General features: G+C 41.0%; 1 protein-coding gene across 1 annotated transcript; it reads left to right on the top strand.

Annotated features, from left to right (window-relative positions):
- The first annotated feature begins 4445 nt into the window (after window positions 1-4445).
- On the top strand, window positions 4446-19545 carry LOC113502579 (nicalin-1). The gene is made up of 10 exons (XM_026884200.1): window positions 4446-4753; window positions 5344-5531; window positions 5874-6060; window positions 6942-7072; window positions 7487-7699; window positions 8544-8768; window positions 9207-9374; window positions 9764-9857; window positions 16214-16343; window positions 16841-19545. Exons 1-10 carry the CDS (start codon window positions 4579-4581, stop codon window positions 16980-16982), a joined length of 1653 nt encoding a protein of 550 aa, XP_026740001.1. The 5' UTR covers window positions 4446-4578; the 3' UTR covers window positions 16983-19545.
- Window positions 19546-20226: the final 681 nt, after the last annotated feature.

The raw sequence follows: 20226 nt of genomic DNA, 5'->3' as shown, positions 1-20226 counted from the left end.
CTCCCGGGGGCTCAGCGCACACTGCCGCGTGCAGCCAGCCGCCGCGCCCCCGCACCGCGCCCCCGCCCGCGCCCTCCGCCCCCGCCCGCGCTTCCCGCCGCGGGCCCGCTCGATAGCGCCGCACTGCGCCGCGCCGCCTCGCGCCTCGCACACCACACCGCTGCCACACCGCAGACGGGATCAGAACATCCACTACATTAGAAACACTAAACTCCTAACAGATCTAAAAACCATGACTGAAACTTATCAGTTTCTAAAGATTTAAAGCGCCAGGAGCCAACCACAGACTTTTCGTCCAAATATTTTCATCACCTTAATTCATGATTCGTTTATGTTTTTGTTTATCCTTCTCCAGCCAGCTGCTCGGTGGCTACGCGTACTCCACGACGCATCCCCGGCTCCCGACGCCCCGGGAGTCGCGACAACCGCTCCTACCACGCTCCTACTATACACCTTCAAAGGCCTTATTACGCCAAATTATCTGAACGTAACTATCTCAAATTAGTTCCTTAAATTCTTTAATGCTGTGAGTATCGAGATGGTATCGATTTACAAAGAATGTTGAGACATCCTCAATTTTGTCGGGTAAAAAAACGTTAATCCGACTCCAAAATTACCTTCGGGTTTCAGACCTGAAAAATATTGAGGGTTGTTCCCACGCAAAGTTTTGATTATTATTATAAATTCGTTCAGCCATGTCGTAGTAAGGGGAGACCGGGTAGGTATAGAACAATATTACTGACACCCCTTCTAACCCGCGCGTGTCATAATCAGCCTAACCTTTTTCTCGACTGAGTTAGAGGCTTACACTCTATCCTAAGGTTAAATATCTTTACTTTTTATGTGAATATCTACATTAATACGACGAATTATGGAGACATTTCTCAGCGAATTGGATTAGGTTCCCTAAATTTTGGATACGCATATAACCTTTCTTTCCCACCGTTTTATTTACCTAGATTTTTGAATGATTTATTTACATATTTCTTTAATGATGATGAATAGTTTGAAAGTTTGTCCAGCACTCTGAATTCGCAAGCGCAAAAGGTTTGGCGAAGCCTAGCAGCATCGTATAACAAACAATACAATATTTATTATAATATTATAGACATTTTAAAGGTAAAAAAAAAAAACAAAATGCACAGTTGTTCAAAAGTAAAGAGAATAATTTGTAATATGACTTAATTATTTTGTGTTATTATCCAAAGCGTTATTTAAAAAAATCGAAGAGACACCGTTCATTCTTTTTTGAATACCGATTTAGTAACTTCGAAAAAGTAGTATTCTATTCGGATAAAAATTTAGTGAATGCGAAAAAGTGATTCATGCCCAGACCTACCCTATAAAACTTGTGCCAGCAGTGAGATCTTTGTACACTGGTATGAGTATAAGTAATAAATAAATAAATAATATATCCTGGGATATATGGCAGATTTTTTTTCTACAAAACCCAGTATTTAAAACATACCCAAAGTCCAGTACACGAGTTGTCTAAAATCAGTTTTAAAACGAGACACATTCCCATGTATATTTAAATTGAAACAATACCAAGCTGTGATCTTAAGCCGGGATACCCATCTCAATATCACAGTACGTGTAACTCCTTTCAAGATAATTGCAAACAGTTTTTGCGTTCTCTTTCCATTTTAAATCCGAGAGTAGCATTTGAGAGAACCAAATTTACTCGCAATAAAAACTCGGATGTTTCCGAAAAAAACAATTGAATAAAGCAAATTGATTACGTTTGTTTATTCGGATGGTGATAGAGTAGATTTATGTAGGATGGTAAGGGGGGGATTTAAAATAAATAAAGCTTAATAATAAGTTTTTTATGTAAGTGTAGAACTGCACAATTGGATTGACCACTGGTTAAGCTACTCGTGATACGGTCGATCCGGAGTAACAATCTATGTCAAAACGAGTTGTTCCGTGTTTCCGAAGGCACGTTAAATTATGTGTCCCCGCTGGTATTTACAGGTGTTTGATAGCCGTTACGAGTAATGGCTATCGCGAGTTACGCTTCTCCTCAATCAATATATGGAAAGAGCATCTAAAGACCTCTTATTCTATGCCTCTATGATAATAAATCTTAAAGAAGTGTTATTTCGACATCACAGTAATATAAAATGAGAAAGTCACATACTTTTGTATGTGTAAAGTGTTGAAGTATGTGTGTGTGTGTTGTTACTTCTTATCACCCAAATCGCTTGACCTATTACAATGTAATTTGGTATGGAGGTATGTTACATCTCAGACGAACACTAGGGACAGTTTCATCCTAATACATTTAAGGAGGATTTTTTTACAGATATAACTGATATCCAGGCGGGTGAAGCCGCAAGCAACAGCTAGTATCTCATAAAACTTTGTTTGCCAATACCATGCCAACTGGACAAGATGCAAGGTTAACAGCTAAGCATTTCTAAGATGTTTGTCAGTAAATAGAAAACTAGTTTTAGATGTAGGTTATCGAGAATCAGTTTCTGAATTTGCGTGTTTTTTTGCAGCGTCACCTATCTTTCCCTGTCCCCCGAGATATACATATGATATGGTTATTATATATCTATTGAGTTTATTATAAGAATTTAGACGACTTTTTCTGCGTCGTTTTAAAGGCGTCCCTGTGTTGCAACGTCGACGGGATAGCCCAGTGTTCAATCTTCAATATTTACTTTTAATAAATAATAAGTACAAGATAAAGTTATAGTACCTATCTTAGCAATTTTATCCTGAATATAGTATTATTATTATAACGGTAAGCTTAAATAGCTCTCCCCTTAATTTTCCTCGATACTAAGGTTCCGCTCTCTATCCCGTTCGTACGTCCTAGATTTTCCAAAAAAAAAATGTGCTGGCACTAAATAGAGTCACGAATTTACCTATTTGTACGGAGCCTTTAGTTTCACTAGTCTGACTTCATCATCATCTCAGCCTATCGCCGTCCACTGCTGAACGTAGGCCTCCCCCAAAGAGCGCCAACCATCCCGGTCCTAGTCTGACTTGGTCGGTATTATTAGGACAACATAAAAGCGATGAACTACTTATATCTACTTCAAAAATAATAAACCAAGCACCTAAATAACTCAAAAATAAACCAATATTTTCCAAACTTTAAAATGAACACCGCTAAACCAATTAAGTTACCTCTATAATGTTCTGTGGCTTAACCAGCGTCCCCACGTAGTGTTGTACCTGCGCTTAACGTCCGTCCGCGCCATAAATTGTGGTAGCTACTTAGCTAGTACATGCGAGACACTTGTGTAACAATTTATGTCTTAGTCTTAAGACTCAACGTGGTTTATCACGTAGACGTTCGTAGTTGTACCTTACTTGCGATGCTACAGTTTACATCAATAAGGGAACTCTTGTGTTTTTTAACTAGGTACCAAGCTAGTAATTTTAAGAGCCTGTCTCAGTTTCATAAATGATTAACTGGACATCATATTTTCTTATACAGTTTGTATGTCAGTGCCGATTGACTAATAATATGTGTGTAATACATAAATAATATGATTTAACTAAGTACACCTAGGTAAACCTAAGCTGTAATTACGAGCCGGACTTTTCCTGTTTTTTACGCAACTTTTTCCGTGCTTTACTGAAGCCGGAAATTCATATCGGTATCAAGTATCTGTCTAAAAAGTAGGTTATCCCTAAGGACTTTAAAAAACCTTATAGAGTACTAGCTTTTCGCCCGCGGCATCGCCTGCGTCGAGGTCGGTTATATCGCGTTTGGAAGAGAACTCTTCAAAAGTCCGGGATAAAAACAATCTATGATCTTTCTCAAGGTCAACTCTATCTCTGTATCAAATTTCATTACAATCAGTTCAGTAGTTTAGACGTGAAAGTGTAACAGACAGACAGAGTTACTTTCGCATATTTTATATTATTAGTAGGGATTCATGGGTTGCCGCTTTCTTTTTGTTTTAATGTGATCACTATGATAATTAAACACAAATAAATTGGACACACATTCTTAAAATTTAACATAACATTTCACTAGCCGCAATACTAGTTTTGTATAATAATTAAATTATTGGACGCATGTCTCAAAGAAATCTTATTTATTGTAATGCGTAAAATAGAACGTTACATAGTGTTGCGATGTCAGTGAAAAGAAGTAAAGTTCTTTTAGTGAGTTTTGTATGTCTAATTTCTTATCTAAATCTACCCAACATTTTTAATTTTATTGAACTAGGAATGATGTTTTTTAACATTTTTAGACCTAACTATACCTATTATTATTTGGAAATGTTCTATTACTGTCAAAATTAAAACATTAGGTAACATTCTTCTCGAAATCTTAACATCAACGAAATCCACTTATAAAATTTATCGCCTTTTTTGTGTTTGATCACCATTAAAAAATTTGATATTAAATAACAAATTATTTTCTTGAATACTCGACTAATGAAAATAGTAACACTAAACCGTGCCATATGAGCGTCACTATTGTCACGCAAATGGAATGTCATTGACCGACTTATCACACGTAGGGTTTCTAATTGGATTATGGTTATAACAAAAAGTCGGTTTTCGTGCTAATTTTGTTAACTGAAAATATAATTAGTCACCAATATGTGGCTAGACGAGGCGGACGGCTTTGCCGAGATTTTTAAGGGCTACTTGCCTTACTATTTGCTTGTAGCTCTACCTATTTTTATCATTATGTCCCCTGTGAACCCGGTCGCTGCTTCTCATGAGTTTTCCGTGTATAGAATGCAACACTACGACCTGCACACCGTGCCCCATGGTACGTATATTAAATCTACTAATGTGTAATTTATGAAAGGAAAAAATCGATACAATGACGTTTTTGAGGTTAATTTTGATATTTTTTATTCTAATATGCTGTATGATATGGGCCTTAGCTCATAACTGATATAATAAAAAAGTTATTTACTCGCAGTTCTTATCAATTGCCGAGTTGTAAAGAGGGTATTAAAATTAGTTATAAAAAAATTACAAAGATGCAAATACCTACTCAAGTGTTATGGACTGAACTTTAGATATGCAAATTTTATTTAAAATCTAAATTTTCGATGCTTTACATGTAGTTGACTGAATAAAATATAAAACTGAGTCTTTTAAAAGATGTCACACTTTGTCAATTGAAACAATTAGAATATTCAATTTAAATCAATTGTTGTGCCATTGAAAGTTTGTTGATAGTATTTATAACTAACAAAATGTGTTCAACATAATTGACTACATCATGTAACTATACTTTAGTATCAATATTTATTGTTTTCTATTACATTTAGTATGTCTAACGTCTCTCTAACTCTAAGAGGAGACTTCTAGTCTTCTGCATAGTGAAACAACTCATTTCTGTGTATACAGGATGCCGCAGTGCCAGTTTCAACTTGGAAGGTCGCTCCCTGACATCATGGAGCACATCCCGCCACTGTGTGGTTGCCCGTGTCCAAGACATCAGCATTGAACAGTTCATGGAGATCCGGAGCAAAGCTGGAGCTTTACTCCTAGTGCTGCCAAAGAATGACACTGTTTTGACACCTGAGGAGAAAGAGGTATTTGAATATATATTTTTAAGTATAACAATATTTGTATAGTTGTTCTGAGGTTCTGAGGTTACAATAAGCTGCATTCTATAGATTTTAATTTTGATGGTGTGAAAATAAATAGACTTTTGTCTGCATTCTGTGTTGTAAGATACTCAAGATAAATAATATCTGAATGTACTAATAAGTGACAACAGATGAAGATTATTTCTTATAATTGGACTACTTAAGCAAGAAATCTGAATTGTTGTTCACTACTTTCCTTACATTAAACATTAAGTATAAAGTTTGTCCTTATAATAAAATACACATTTAATGAAACCTTGACACTAATATCACCTAATATTCCAGCACATCCAACTCCTGGAGATGGCTATGATCCAGCAGGAAGTCAACGCACCTGTCTACTTTGCCCGCTGGACTCCAGACTTTGAGGATATTCTACGGGACCTGCAGCATAGCTTCATCACTGATGATAAGTCTGGAACTGCTCTAGAAGCCATGTTAAACACTGTTTCCTCGAATGGATATCAGATTGGTAAGTTGTATAGTCTCTCTAGTCTGACTAGTCTCAAACTAAGCAAAGCTTGTATTATAAGTACTAGAAAACTGTTAAATGTACTAATATTAACTGTCCGTGGGCCCACCTGCTGCAAATCGAAAATGATCCCACAGGAACATAAAATTGAAGTATCCCCTGTATTAATCCTGGTTGAAAACTATCTATGTACCAAAATATTTTAATAAACTGGATTATACATAAATGTACTTAAAGCATACATAAATATAATCTGATAAAACAGTTGTAAGTTGACAAGAAAATAGGTTGTATTTGCTCAAGATCTTCAAATGTTATATCTCAACCTAGATTGCAAAACAAACAATAGATAACAAGTCCTAAAATGATTGTCAAAAACAAAATGTCTTTCAATTTTGATACTTTGTCTGTTACCTGCTTGTTTCCAGAAATATTTAAATGTCACTTGATACCCAAAAAAGCTAAATTAAGAATTAATGCAGATTTTTTGTATATAACTTGCCAAGCAATTGTGATCTCTGTGTCAATTAACCATTTTGTGCCTTCTTAAAATCCACATTGATTTTTCCCAGTTATCTGTTGACAAAAGTTAACCCGATGGGTTTGCACTAGGGTATTACATTCAGTGTTGAATGCTTTGGTCTATCAGTAGTGGCTCAATGGGTAGCCGAGTGGCACAACTTACCACACCACTGAGGACGGTGGTGTGGTAAGTTGTCGACAACTCGATCCTCTCACAGGACAAGCATTTTGGTGACTTAGCTTGTTTGTGGAACCCCCGCTGAACAAGAATAAAGCGCCTTATTGCAGGAGAAGTTTGAAATAAAATAACAACTTTTAAAAATTAGATTATCAACTGTATATGTCATGTTATTCCACAGTGGTATCAGCCTCTACTCCTCAGAAGTTAGACTCCAAGCCGGTGACCCTGCACGGCAAGCTGGCGGGACGCTCGGGCTCCGCGCAGACCATCGTCATTGCAGCACACTACGATTCTTCCGCAGTAGCACCTGTAAGTGTATTTAAAAAACCGACTCCCGAATGAAGGAATTTAATCCTTGTATTGCGGGAGGTTTCACAAAAATAAATTCACAACACTTATTGCTGCTTGTACATAAAAGGAAGATCATTATGTAAGTAGATAAATTTCAAGATCAAGAAGTACTAGGCGGCATCATCAATCATCTCGTATGTAAAGTTTGAGAAAAACTTACTTACCTTTCGGGTCATCACACCAAACCCAAGTCTGCATCGTAACGCGGGTTTAATCTCCACGAAAATCAAGCGACTGTGTAACTCAGGAATGCTTGTTCTGAGTCTGGGTGACTACTCACGTGACTAGAATCTTTGTGGAATATCCGAACATTTATAATAGCCAATTGAATTTGAACCTTATTAACACAACACACACGACATTTTCCATCAGGAACTATCTCAAGGCGCGGACTCCAACGCGTCAGGCGCAGTCGCAGTACTAGAGCTAGCTCGTATCTTCTCCCGGCTGTACTCGACCGCGGCGGTGCGAGGCGGGCCCTCTATACTATTCGCGTTAACTTCTATCGGACACTCCCTCAACTACTTCTCAGCTAAGAAGTGGTTAGAAGAACAGCTTGATTCTACTGATGCTTCATTGCTGCAGGTAAAACTATATTTTATTTATTTGTGAACCTACTAATATGCAACAATTTTAAAGCCGGCCAGTTTGTTGTTGTTTAATTCGTAAAACTAATAAATTATACAGTGATTACTCTTGTACAATAAGCGGCTTTTGTGTAATTTAAATTAAAACTGTTTTTGAAGCTTTATAAACTGTTTTCAATGTAAGATTTCATCGACAATAAGTCTCGATAGACCTAAATTAAACTTGTGTTGTCAATAAGATTAAGTTAAAAAAAATAAAACGCTGTCTATTTTAGTCACAAAGTCCATAGGGTCGATTTTCCCTTGAAGCACATACAAAGGAAGTGGTTCGTTTGAGAAGCTCTTGACACATTCATAGCTCTCAAGTATTGAAATGATTTTATACGATTGTTGAGGTTCTGATCAAGGGCTCTTGGTGTATGTTAAGTATAGATTGATCGAAGGACAAATGTTTGATGAATTTGATGTTTTCTAACGATTTATTGATGCGAGTATAATTTAGGAGATTTGAATGTTTACGTTGTTATGTAGGTATCTTCGTACTTGTTTTTTATGTAATTGTGGTGACTCGAAAAGTTCAATTCGAGAAATAATGAATTATTTAATGGTTCAATACAGGATTATTAAAGAAGTCTCGTCAAACCGAATCGGACTCAAAAAAATATTTTTTACCTATAGCATTTTTGGCCATCAATTTCTTAAAAGTTTCAAAAAATAATTAAAAATTCACGTATCAGATATTATATTTTGGATGCTTCACTTTCCACTACTTTTGTTCTAAGGGATTTTCAAACGTTTTCCCCTTTAATATCCCTTTACTTCTACCCCCTATAATTTCACAGGACGTATCTTTCGTAATGTGCCTGGACTCCATATCATCATCTCCATCTATGACGATGCACGTCTCGAAGCCGCCGAAGCCGGGCGGTGCGGCCCACTCCATCAAGTCGCGGCTGGGAGTCTCCATCAACCACAAGAAGATCAACCTCGCTGATGAGCTACTTGCCTGGCAACACGAACGGTTTAGTATTAGAAGGATGACTGCGTTCACGCTTAGCTCTTTGCAGGTTGGTAGTATGAAATGTATACTAATTTGTCTAAATGATAAATTTATGTGTGCTAAGAATGGATTTTGGCGAAATTTTAACATTTAGGTACTTGTTGAATTGATTACTTAAGTTCTTTACAAGTGTAAAGTTGCCAGCCCAAAATGAAAATTCTTGAACCATACAAACTAAATTAAAAGTGTATACTAATCGTCTTAGAGTACAGTCAGTAGAAACAAGTAGTTGATAACCATTAGTCACCAAATCTATCTAAAAAACCCCTTACAATTGTTTTAAATCTATCTATAATTAACTAATTCATCATAATTACTTTTGTTGCTATCTATACAACATATATACATTTAATACAATCTCCCCATTTGACCTAATACAAACATACTTTGACACCCAGACAAAAAAAACTAACCTAACCTTACCTAAAAATCATTTTCTCCACAGAGCCACAAAGACCCATCTCGTAGTACAGTCCTAGACACTCCCTCAGAGGCTGCTATCAGGAACCTAGTCCAGAATATAGCGACAACTGCGCGAGCACTCGCCTCACACGTATACAACCTCACTGATGAAATCAATGATGAAGACGCCGCTTTGTATGACGATGCACTGGTAAGACTTGGATATAGGAATGTGAATCTTATGTTTAAGGTGTAAGGTTTGTTTTGACTTAAACGTCTATAACCTGGGTAGTGGGTAGTGCGTATCAACATCAGTTGAGAAGATAGTTGTTGCTTTTGGACAACAATGCATTTTTCTCTTACATGTGTTACTGCCTTATCAGAGTCTGCTATCAGGGTTGTTAGTTTCATAGACATGTCTGCAATCCCGGAAAGTTGGAACGGAGCATTACACTTAGTTATATTAACTTTAGTACTATTTATTAAGTAAGTCTTAGTATATAATTATATACTTAATTAAGTTATAACTACAATGCGCCACAAGACTTGGCATAATAATCTAAATAGATGTAAATCTATTAAACCTATTTTTGTTTTCAGGGCGTAGACGAAGCGTCTGTGAGACTTTGGTACAAATATTTATCGTCGCAGGCGAGAGCACCACAGATTGTCACCACATCACCACCCACTGCTGGTATGATATTCTGTTCAGTTATTATTTTCTGATATTTTTCTCTCAGAATTAAAATTTTTTATGTTGTTGTTAAGGATAGGCCCACTTTTGCTAAGGCTTCTATCCAACTTTGAAATGTGTGACCGACCTTCATGTATATCTCTTGATGAACCATTGACCAGAGAACGGCAGTTCGTTGGTAACCAATGCATAATACAATAGGGTATTTGGCTAAAAAATCTGGGGGTTGGAGGCTAGTAACAACTCTTGCTTGTAAAAAGCGTACAGGTAAGGGATGTCACACGAGAGATTATGTCCACGAGATAACCTCCCTTGACGACCTCCGTGGTCGAGTGGCGTACGCACCGGTTTCAAGGTGTCGCTAGCTCTGAGGTCTCGGGTTCGATCCCCGGTCTTGGTACTTGGTACTTGGTGATGGGCTCCTTTTTCCGCACGTAGGCTCTAAGTCGGCCCATTGTGCGTCAGGTGGCTTTGGGAGGCTGTCAGTCCAGCCATCCCAACTCCCTCCAGAAGCGCAGAAGTCTCCTGGGACGTTCGCAGGCTTCTGTGACGGAGCTCGGTGAACCGAGGATCCCTGCCCGGCATTCCGCGACCCCCGTGCACTCCAGGAGCACGTGTGCCGCTGATTCTTCATGTTGAAGACAGCCTCTACATAGTGGACTATCTGTAACATTGATGGTGAAAAGGTGTTTATTGAGTGGAATGTGCCCGGTCAGCGAGCCCACCACTATTCGTAAGTCGACCCGCTTTAGCCCAATCAGGCCGCGAGACAGTTTCGGTGAACGGATAGGGACCGCCTCCCTTGACTGTCTGCAGCCGTTAACTGTAGCCCAGCGATCGTTGTGATTGTTAGTAGTCTGTCGCCTTAGCCATGACCTGCACTGGCCAAAGGGCACAGGCAGGTATGGCCGTGGGCCAAAGATCCGCGTGTCCGATCCCCTCCTTGCCAGCTGATCAGCAGCGTCGTTTCCTAGGGATCCGCTGTGGCCTTTTATCCATTGCAGGGTCACCATGTTGCTTGCAGCAATGCGCTCAAGTGCTTGGTGACACTCTTGTATCAGCGACGATGTGATGATGTAGTTGCCCAGTGCCTTCAGAACCGCCATGCTATCGGAGAGAATCCTGATGGCTTGGTCCTGGATCCCTCTTCTTTCTATAGCTCTGGCCGCCTGGGTGATGGCTACACACTCGCACTGGAAGATCGAGTTATCTGCACCCAGAGGTATTGATATGTTGATGTTCAGGTCCATTGAGAATACTCCTGCGCCCGTGCTTGAGTCCGTCTTTGAGCCATCTGTGTAGACGCGTACCTCGTGTATTCCCGAGGAATCTTGTTTGTTTTCTGTAGTTTGTGTCGTGTATGCTTTGTTGAAGACATACATCCTAGGTATTCGGTCACATGGTGCATTCAGCATTGGTATGGACTCAAGGCTTTTGTGCCATATGTCACCATGACCTCTAGATTGTGCGCGCCACAGTCCCGAGTGTTGTAGTCTTGTAGCAGCCACCGCTGCCTCTTGTTGTATGAAGAGATCCAGCGGTGGCAGTCCAAGCAGCACTTCCAGAGCCGCTGTTGGTGTTGTTCTCATGCATCCTGTGACAGCACAGCATGCTAGCCTTTGGAAGCTTTGTAGTTTATCCATGGCGGTAGTTAGTTTGGTCCTGGGCCACCATACTACCGCTCCATATGTGATGATTGGCCTTATTACGGCTGTGTACAACCACAGGGTAATCTTGGGTGAAAGGCCCCATCTTTTCCCCATTAGTCTTTTACATTGCCAGAAGGTGATGCAGGCTTTGTTGAGTTTTTGTTCTACATGTTTATTCCATAGCAGTTTGTTATCCAGGGTCACTCCCAGATATTTGACGTCACTGGTCAAACAGAGTTCGGTGTTGAATAGTTTTGGTAGTTTTAGGCTTGGCAGTTTGCGTTTGTTGGTGAATAGTATGAGTTCCGTCTTCGTTGGATTTACGGAAAGCTCGTGGTCTATGCACCATTTTTCGACTGTCCTTAGAGCAGAGCTCATAAGATTGCACAAAGTACTCTCACATGGTCCGCTGATTAGGACGGTGATGTCGTCCGCGTAGCCCACCGTGAAATGGCGTTGTGCGTTGAGTCTTGTGATGAGCTCGTCGACCACCAGGTTCCACAGAAGCGGCGAAAGGACTCCACCTTGAGGACAGCCTCTCGCCACCATGGCCCTGGTTGTGTCATTTACGGTGAGTTGTATGGCCCTGTTCCTGAGCATGTCATCTATCCATCCGGCTACCGTTGGATCAACGCCATGTCGTACTAGAGCCTTTGCAATGCTAGTAAAGTTGGTTTTGTCAAAGGCTCCCTCAATGTCTATGAAGACTCCTAGGGTCGACTGCTTTGCCGATAAGTCTCTTTCGATCGTGCTGACCACACTGTGTAGTGCCGATTCTGTTGATTTGCCCGCGCTGTAGGCGTGCTGGTTTGGGTGAAGCGGATGTTGTAGTAGCGCGTTTGACCTAATGTCCCTGTCGCAGAGCCTTTCCATCGTCTTCAGAAGGAAGGATGTCAGGCTGATAGGTCTGTAGGACTTTGGTTGTGTGTAGTCACTCTTGCCGGGTTTCGGTATGAATACTACTTTCACTTCTCTCCACTTTTGCGGGGTGTACCGGAAGGCCAGACAGGCTCTGTAGATACCTACCAGATGCTTTATCAGCCCCTCGGCGCTCCATTTCAGCAGACCCGGGAATATCCCATCTAGGCCCGCTGTTTTAAAGGGGAGGAAGGTGTTTATGGCCCATCTGACTTTGTCCTCGTCGACAATTCTTCGGGCGGTGCTCCAGTCCGACGCCTGCGGCACGTGTATCTCCGTTCCCAGCCATCCTTTCTCCGTGGTAATCCTACAGCCCGGGAAGTGGGTTTGGAGTAGAAGTTCGCATGTTTCATCGTCGGTTCTGGTGTATTCACCGTCAGGTTTTTTAAGGGATCCTATATTGCGCTCAGGTTCGCATGATAGGATCTTTTTTACCTTGACTGCTTGGTTGTTGCTTGAAATATCTTCGCAGAAACGTCTCCAGGCTTCCGTCTTCCTGAGTCGGATACGCTTCTTTAGACGTCGCTGGGCTTCCTTATAGAGCTCCCAGTCTTCTTGGTATTTGGTGTTCATTGCTCTGTTGAACAGTTGTCTTGTCCTGTGGCGGAGTTTGTCTAGCTCAGGTCCCCACCATTGGTTCGCACCCCTCGGTTTGACCTGGGGTAGTGTTGAAGGACAGGCTTTCTCAAAGCAGTCATTCAAGAGATGCGTTACTTGTTCTACATGCTTCTCGATGTCTGCAGTGGTGCCGTGGTGGATTTCGGCGTCTGCCTCCCTCAGACCTTCCGCGGTTAAGCTTCTGAACTTGTTGCGGTCTATCTTCCGGGGGTTTCGTCTTGGTGTTGCAGGAGCGATGGCCATTTTTAGTTGGTACCGAATCCACCTGTGGTCCGAACAGGTTAGCTCGTCAGACACATGCCAGTTTGAAACGTGCTGAGATATCCGTTCGGTGGCTAGGGTGATGTCGATTATTGTTTGCGCTCTTGAGGTTACAAAGGTCTTCTTTGAGCCCCTGTTGAGGATATTAAGGTTAGTGGAAAAAAGGTAATTCATGAGTTCCTCACCTCTCGCGTTGGACTTATCCATGCCCCAAATGACGTGGTGCGCGTTGCAGTCCGCTGAGATGATGAGTTCCAGACCTTCTTCTTCGCACCGGGTGATTAGTGCGACCAGCGAAGCCGTCGGTGTGACCTCGTCGCCCGGCAGGTAGGCAGATGCTATTACGACACTCGATAGGCTATTGGATGGGTCTACCAGGAGCCTCACAGCCGTGAGATCCCTGGAACAGAACTCAGTCATGATTATTGCATTGTAATGTTTTGGTATTAGTAGGCAAGTACGTGGGTTACTTACGGTGCTGTTGACAATCAGTTTGTGTCCTGTGTTGGTGAGACCACAAATCCTGCCCTTCCTAATCCACGGCTCTTGATTAGGGCTATGGTCTCCGTAGAGTCCTCCAGCTGCCTGCACAACATGGCCGATGCAGTCCGGCTGTGCTGGAGGTTGGCCTGAATGGCTTTAATGGGGTTTGGTCGGGGAGCTGTCGGGTCCATCACTACCCAGCAGCATCTCCTCCCTCGCCTCGTTCTCGACGCGCCTCCACCAGTCGACAGCCTCCGGGGTAGATTCCCGGGGCCGGGCCGGCGTGTCTGCAGACATCTCCTGGTCCATGGATGGACCCGGGTGTCGCAGGACGCTGGTAACCGCCTCTACTGGAGCCTCTGTTGCCTCGCCAGGGGCGAGGTTAAGAGGCTCGTCGTTCGGTGCGTTGGTGATGGGCGCCTTTTCCCCCTTGTTGTCGTCCTCTTCTTTTTCGTCTACGAATTTAACGTAGACCGACCCTAGCTTATAACGCAAGCGCCGTTCCTTTTGCTTCAGGACTTCGGCCTCCTGCATGGGTATCCCCAACAGTAGCCTGATCCCGTCGCATTCGGGCGTACGCTGTGCGTTATATAGACACCAGCTGTTGATGTCGTAGGTGTCGGCGTTGGCTTTGTGTAGACGGATGCGGAGGCGGTCTACGTCGCCGTCGGTGAAGTCGGGGACGTAGACCGCCCCCTTGACACGTTGTGGGATATCCCTTTGCCGACATACGACCAGCTTGGTGCCGGGTATCGGCGAGGGTATCTTATTAGTCGTGCGGCGCAGCCAGTTCAGGGCGAACTCGTCCTCGCACCACATCTTGATGACGCCTTCGCTGAGGAAGGTTCTTCCTCTGAACGCTGGCGTCCGCACTGTGGGGTCGGTGGAGAAGATAGTTGTATCGTACTCCTCCATTATTCTCTCCTGAATGAGCTGATACTGCTCTTCTGTGATGGCGCGGTGAGGGTCATACCGCACGGCCACGCAAAGGTCGTTAGACCTCAGCGCGTCGGCGTAGTTGACCGCTCCTGGTCCTAGGGATGACCGGCTTAGTTTGGCGCGCTTGTCTTTCTCTCGCGGCGTCAGAGAGTCGTCGGGTCTAGCCCTCTTACCCCCTTCGCCGGTCGAGATTCCAGCGCGGCCTCTTCCCGCCTCACCCATCTCGGTCTGCCCCCGCGTTTTCCACGCGGGACTGCTCTCATTGCAGCTGCTTCATTGCTGGCGGCGCCGCCAGACTCTCCGGGGCGACCGCGAGAAGCCCCCCCGCCTTCCGCGTCACCTGCAGCGGAATTGATTCCCGCGCTGGCAGCGGAACTGGGTCCCGCGCCTTGGTTCGGCTCAGACGTCGGGGCGGCTTTGGCCATTGCTGACCTCGCCGGGGCCGTTGGTCGTGGGACCTCTGGCTGTGCCCTTCTCGCGACCGCCTCTTCAAGCCGGCGCAGCCGCTCAGCGCGCGCTCGTCGTCTACGCTGGCCTCTCGAGAGTTTCTCGAGGCCTTCCCTTCCTGGGGTGCTCGGCGCCTTTGTGGTCTGCCTGGCCAGCGTATCCTTTTTGGGTTTACCCTTCCTCTCCACCACCTGCCACAGTGCTTCCGCAGGGCGGGTGCAGGGCGGCATGGCAGCTTTGAGGTTGGACAGGTCCAACGGGTCATTGTTGTTTACCTGCGCGCAAGGGAGCGCAGCAGGTTGTCGGTTGTGGTTGTTGGAGGGATGCTCACTGGTTGGCGTCACATCCCTCACCGGCGCGTGTGTCGCTGCCGGCCTGGCTTTTGTTGTTTTTGTGTCCCTTTTGGTATCCATGGGATCTTTTAGTTGGTTTCGTCCTCGTAGCTTCCCACCCTCCTTGGAGCCCGCAAAAGGGGGCGCTGAGCACCGAGCGTACCCAGACGCCAGGATTACTACGAGGATATAGGTCCCCTCCCATGCAGCAGACGGCGCAGTCCCCCGCCGAGATCGTGGCCGCGATTACCTTCAGGTGGAGGGTAAGAACCACCCGAAGTCGCCGACCTACAACCGCGACGGAACCGCTCGCCTCCACATGTTCAGGAACCTCGCCTGGCAGCCCTCTGACGGGTTGCCGCAGCCGATTGGCCTGGGGTGGCTGGACCCAGGCCTCCCGTTTTGGCAGAAGTCCAGACCAAAGAGTCGATCCCCGGTCGGGTCAATGTAAAAAATTCACATTTCTACATTGTCTCGGGTCTGGGTGTTTGTAGTACCTTCGTTGTGTCTGAATTCCATAACACAAGTGCTTAAGCAACTTACTTTGGGTTCAGAACAATGTATGTGATGTTGTCCGCATTTATTATTTATTATAAAAGAATATTAATTTATCATAATAGCAACCAATGACTGTTGAGAAAAAGTCTACCTATATGTTACCACTTAAATTTTATAGAAGTAACTTAAGAATGTAATACCATTACATCAGGTGTGACAGGCGCCCTGGAGCGCGCCCTGTCCCGCTACATGGACGTGACGGTGAGCGCGCACGCCGTGGACAAGCGCGAGCCGGAGTACACACTGTACGGACCCACCAAGGCATCGCTGTTCGTATACAGGTATGTACTATTATTATTTGAATTAAAAAACATCTTTTTGTTATGAAAAAATCTGCCTCGATACCGGCTGAATTAAGTATCTCCTTAATATTTTGTCGTTTTAAAAAACGACTACCGCCTTAAAGAATATAATAATTGTGTCGCTGGTGGTTTCACAAACATTTAAGTCACATCCACAAAGAGAATGTGGATCATGCAAATACTTGTCCTACGCAGGGATCGAACTCGCGACGCGTCGCGTTGTTGGACGAGACTAATGGTACTTGTATAAAGAGCTTTGGCCCGAGAGAAAACTAGACCTTATTGACACCCTGAATGTCATACATTCAGTATGACAACTGACTGTTACTTTTCCTTTGATTCCTAATGTATGGACTATACAAAAACCTAAACGCTTTCGCTATCACAAGCAAAAGCGAAACATATAAAAATCGACCTTACTGCGAATGAAATAAAGTTGCATTTTCAAAAACTAAACTCCTCTTTCATTCCAACAGTGTAAAACCAGCGGTATTCGACTTGATACTGACGCTCGCGATCGTCGCGTACCTCTCGGTCGTTTACTTCGCGATACAACTGTTCCCGCGCTTCTACGAGGAGTATGCTAAGCTAGTCACCGGGAAAGCCAAAGTACACTAGTTTAGTTAACGTGGTGTGTACTGTTGAATCGGTGAGGAAATGTATAGGATGATGTTTAGGAGTTTTGGGTGTACAGTATGTTGTTTGAAAACGGTATCTATAAATTTAAATTTCGGTGTAAAAGATTGTTTCATTGAACTAGAGTTGTGTATAAGCTTGAATGTGCTGTGGAAATTGGAGTGTTAATTTTGTGATGAGTTAAGTAATAAATCGGTAAAATGAGTGTTAACGCTAGATACTATGAATAACGTAGAGTAGAGGCATTAGCTAGACTAAAAACTGACTAAAAAAAGGTTCCTAACTTAGAAAGAACATAATCTTTTTTGTACAACAGCTTAACTTCAAAACACTTGTTCACCTTTAGGCATTTAAATATGAATGCTATATTATAATCAACTAGCGATGATCCGCCCCGTCTTCGCAGGGGTGCAATGCTAATATACACTACAGAATTTCTTTAAAGTTCTTTATTTAGATAAGGATTATAAATAGCGTTTTCACAACATACTGTATATAAGTGCGAGACGATCAGTGTTATACATTGACGCCGAAGTAAGCTTCCGAAATATTGTTGACTGTACATTTCATTGCCACAGCATTTAATCTTAATGATTATTAATGTCATCCTCATTGATAACATTGCCTCATAAAACATGAAAATGTTAATAAAATACACTTTTGCGTACTACCTACTAATGGTAAAAAGTTTAATTTTAACCTTTAATTTTGTTTATTTCATAAAACGGTCTATTCGGAAACTTTTATTTCGGTTCCAATTCTAGTTACATTGGATTACATTACTTAAAAGATGTAACGGTTTAACTAGGCGTATTTATCGGGATTGCCCGACCAGTTTCGGACCCAACCGTAGTCATTAATCATGAGCTGAGAGTTTCGACAGAATCGGGTCTCGCAAAATGATTTAGCATTCCCAATGTATATGCTTGAGTTGGCCGTTGCGTCATTTTAGTACGAATTATTCGCGAAATCTAGTTTTCTTATATCGGAGATTCATAATAACCTAAGGAAAGTAAAATATATATTTTTCTGTTAATAAGTAGGACGTGAAAGTGTATTTAACGTGAATAAACTGTTACCACATCTCTTAAACACACCACAGAGAGTCAATATTAGATTTTTAAGTGTTGAACAATTTGATTTACATATTAAGTCGTAAGTTTTCACAAATAATTTATAAAATGGATTCATTTTCTTATTTGTTTTATTTATAAATTTAAATAATTAATAGCAGTCTATATTGTTACTTAATGACTATATTAGAATATTGTTGATCAGGTCTTGAAATAAATTGGAATAATAATTAAAATAAGTTTGTCTGAATGATCTTGATTGACAATATATTTAATATCTGTTGTCATTATCCTCATAAATAAAAGAGTTGTTTATATTAAAATAACATCAAATTATCAAGAAAATTATATCATGAATAGAGAATAAGATTGAAAGCAATATTTCCATGTTTTATAAATTAAGAATAATTGTGTATAACTTATTGAAAAAGTGCAGATTATATCTCAACTTAGTATTATTCCGTTTTTTCTTAATGGTCGCATTATGCCAAATTATTTTAAATTAATTTATTGTTTCTTTTTATTCAAATTTGACAGCTGTCAAGTGTCAATTCGTGTTTTATTGCCAGCCTAATTGATTTTATAATCCCAGTTTATATATTTTAAAGGAATAATATAGTGTTTAAAAGACAATGCATGTCCAAAACAGTGAGAAGAATAATTTTATGAATTATATCGTCATACCGGTGTGGCCAGCAGAAAATATTGTTTTAATCTTGCTCACTTTTTAAAGGATAGTTTTATTATAAATACATATTTATGTATTACAGTGGTTTTGTTGGCCGTCCTTGAAGCTTGTTCCTTAATGTATCTGTGCTAAATATTTCAATTTGAAATAAATTTTATGAATTTTTGTTTGGTGTTCACTTGAATATAGCAATTAGGTACTATATATATATACACAAATGTAGATTTTAATATGTTTGTGCGTATATTATACATAGATATATGTACTTTGATTTTAATATTTCTGGTACTTTTGTTCATGTATAAAGTGGAAACTTATTTAGTGAACACCAATCAAATCCCAATATTATGTGATAAATATATTGTTTTATTTATGTATTTAGATTTTCCATTTAGTTTTAATTAGGCTTAGCTTGGTCCTGTTGGTTTTGGGTGCGTCTAAAATTGATGGTTCTTGGATACAGATGATAAAACTTTCTGATGTGGTTGGGTAAAAATTAGGCAGATTAAAATACAATGCAAAAAGATCTCTTCTCATAGATTATATCCCACGCCTGGGCAAAAGCATTTACTATGTAGGGAAAAAGTTTAAAAAATACTTTCCATGTTGCAAGTTACCTTTAATATTCAGATTAAATTTAATATAACTCAAAAACTACTATTTTTCAAGTTTAGTAGGATTTTCACGTTTTATCTTGTATCCTTAATTTATTAATGGTGGATAGTTTGAACAAAATTTTGTATGCTATTGAATGCATGGATTTGAATAAACTTTTGTTTCAGAATGTAGTTTTTTTTTATTTATATTATACCTAGCATTTTTGTCTGTATTAAAAAAAACTCCCACACTAAGGAATTTTATCCTTGTATAGCTTGTTTAGCTGTTGTTATTTCACAAACAAGTTACATGCACAAAGACACCCAGTCTCAGAACAACCTTACGTGAATCACTGAAAACCATAGTATCTATGCCAATGCATCATTTTAGTATTGAAATATTTTAGTTCCCACTATTTTCCGCGGGATGTCTCTCGTAAGACAAACTTTACGTCGAGCTCGGTGGGTTTGGCGTCGTGCTAACTCTCGGATATCCAGTCAATTAAAAGATTATTTCTCACCATAAGTATGCTTTAAAAAGTCTAGGTACTATTTAATTTCAATTTTAAAATTAATTATTTACAGCAAGCAAAAGCGTAACCGATAACGTAAACGTTGACAACACAGGAAGAAAAATGATAAACAAAGTAAGCATATAAAAATATTTATTACGTACTTCAGGTATAAACAATTTTCTTAATATAGCAATAAAAACTATGCAAAAAACCTTTTTCTTTTCCATTAAAATATACTTAATTAAAATTAATGGCACTATTATATTATGTCTAAAAAAATACGTAAATGTAAAAAAGCTTAATTTTAAAACTAAATAATGTACCGTTTAACGGCGCTGCCCAATTACAATTATT

The sequence above is a fragment of the Trichoplusia ni genome, chromosome 2 (genome assembly GCF_003590095.1).
Source record: "Trichoplusia ni isolate ovarian cell line Hi5 chromosome 2, tn1, whole genome shotgun sequence".
Classification (NCBI taxonomy): domain Eukaryota; kingdom Metazoa; phylum Arthropoda; class Insecta; order Lepidoptera; family Noctuidae; genus Trichoplusia; species Trichoplusia ni.
This window is presented reverse-complemented; position numbering and strand designations above follow the sequence as displayed.

Coding starts and splice junctions, on each gene's coding strand:
- LOC113502579 (XM_026884200.1), top strand. CDS start 4,579: ATGTGGCTAGACGAGGCGGACGGCTTTGCCGAGATTTTTAAGGGCTAC. Junction 8,769..9,206: donor TCACGCTTAGCTCTTTGCAG/GTTGGTAGTATG, acceptor TTTTCTCCACAG/AGCCACAAAGACCCATCTCG. Junction 16,344..16,840: donor GCATCGCTGTTCGTATACAG/GTATGTACTATT, acceptor TCATTCCAACAG/TGTAAAACCAGCGGTATTCG.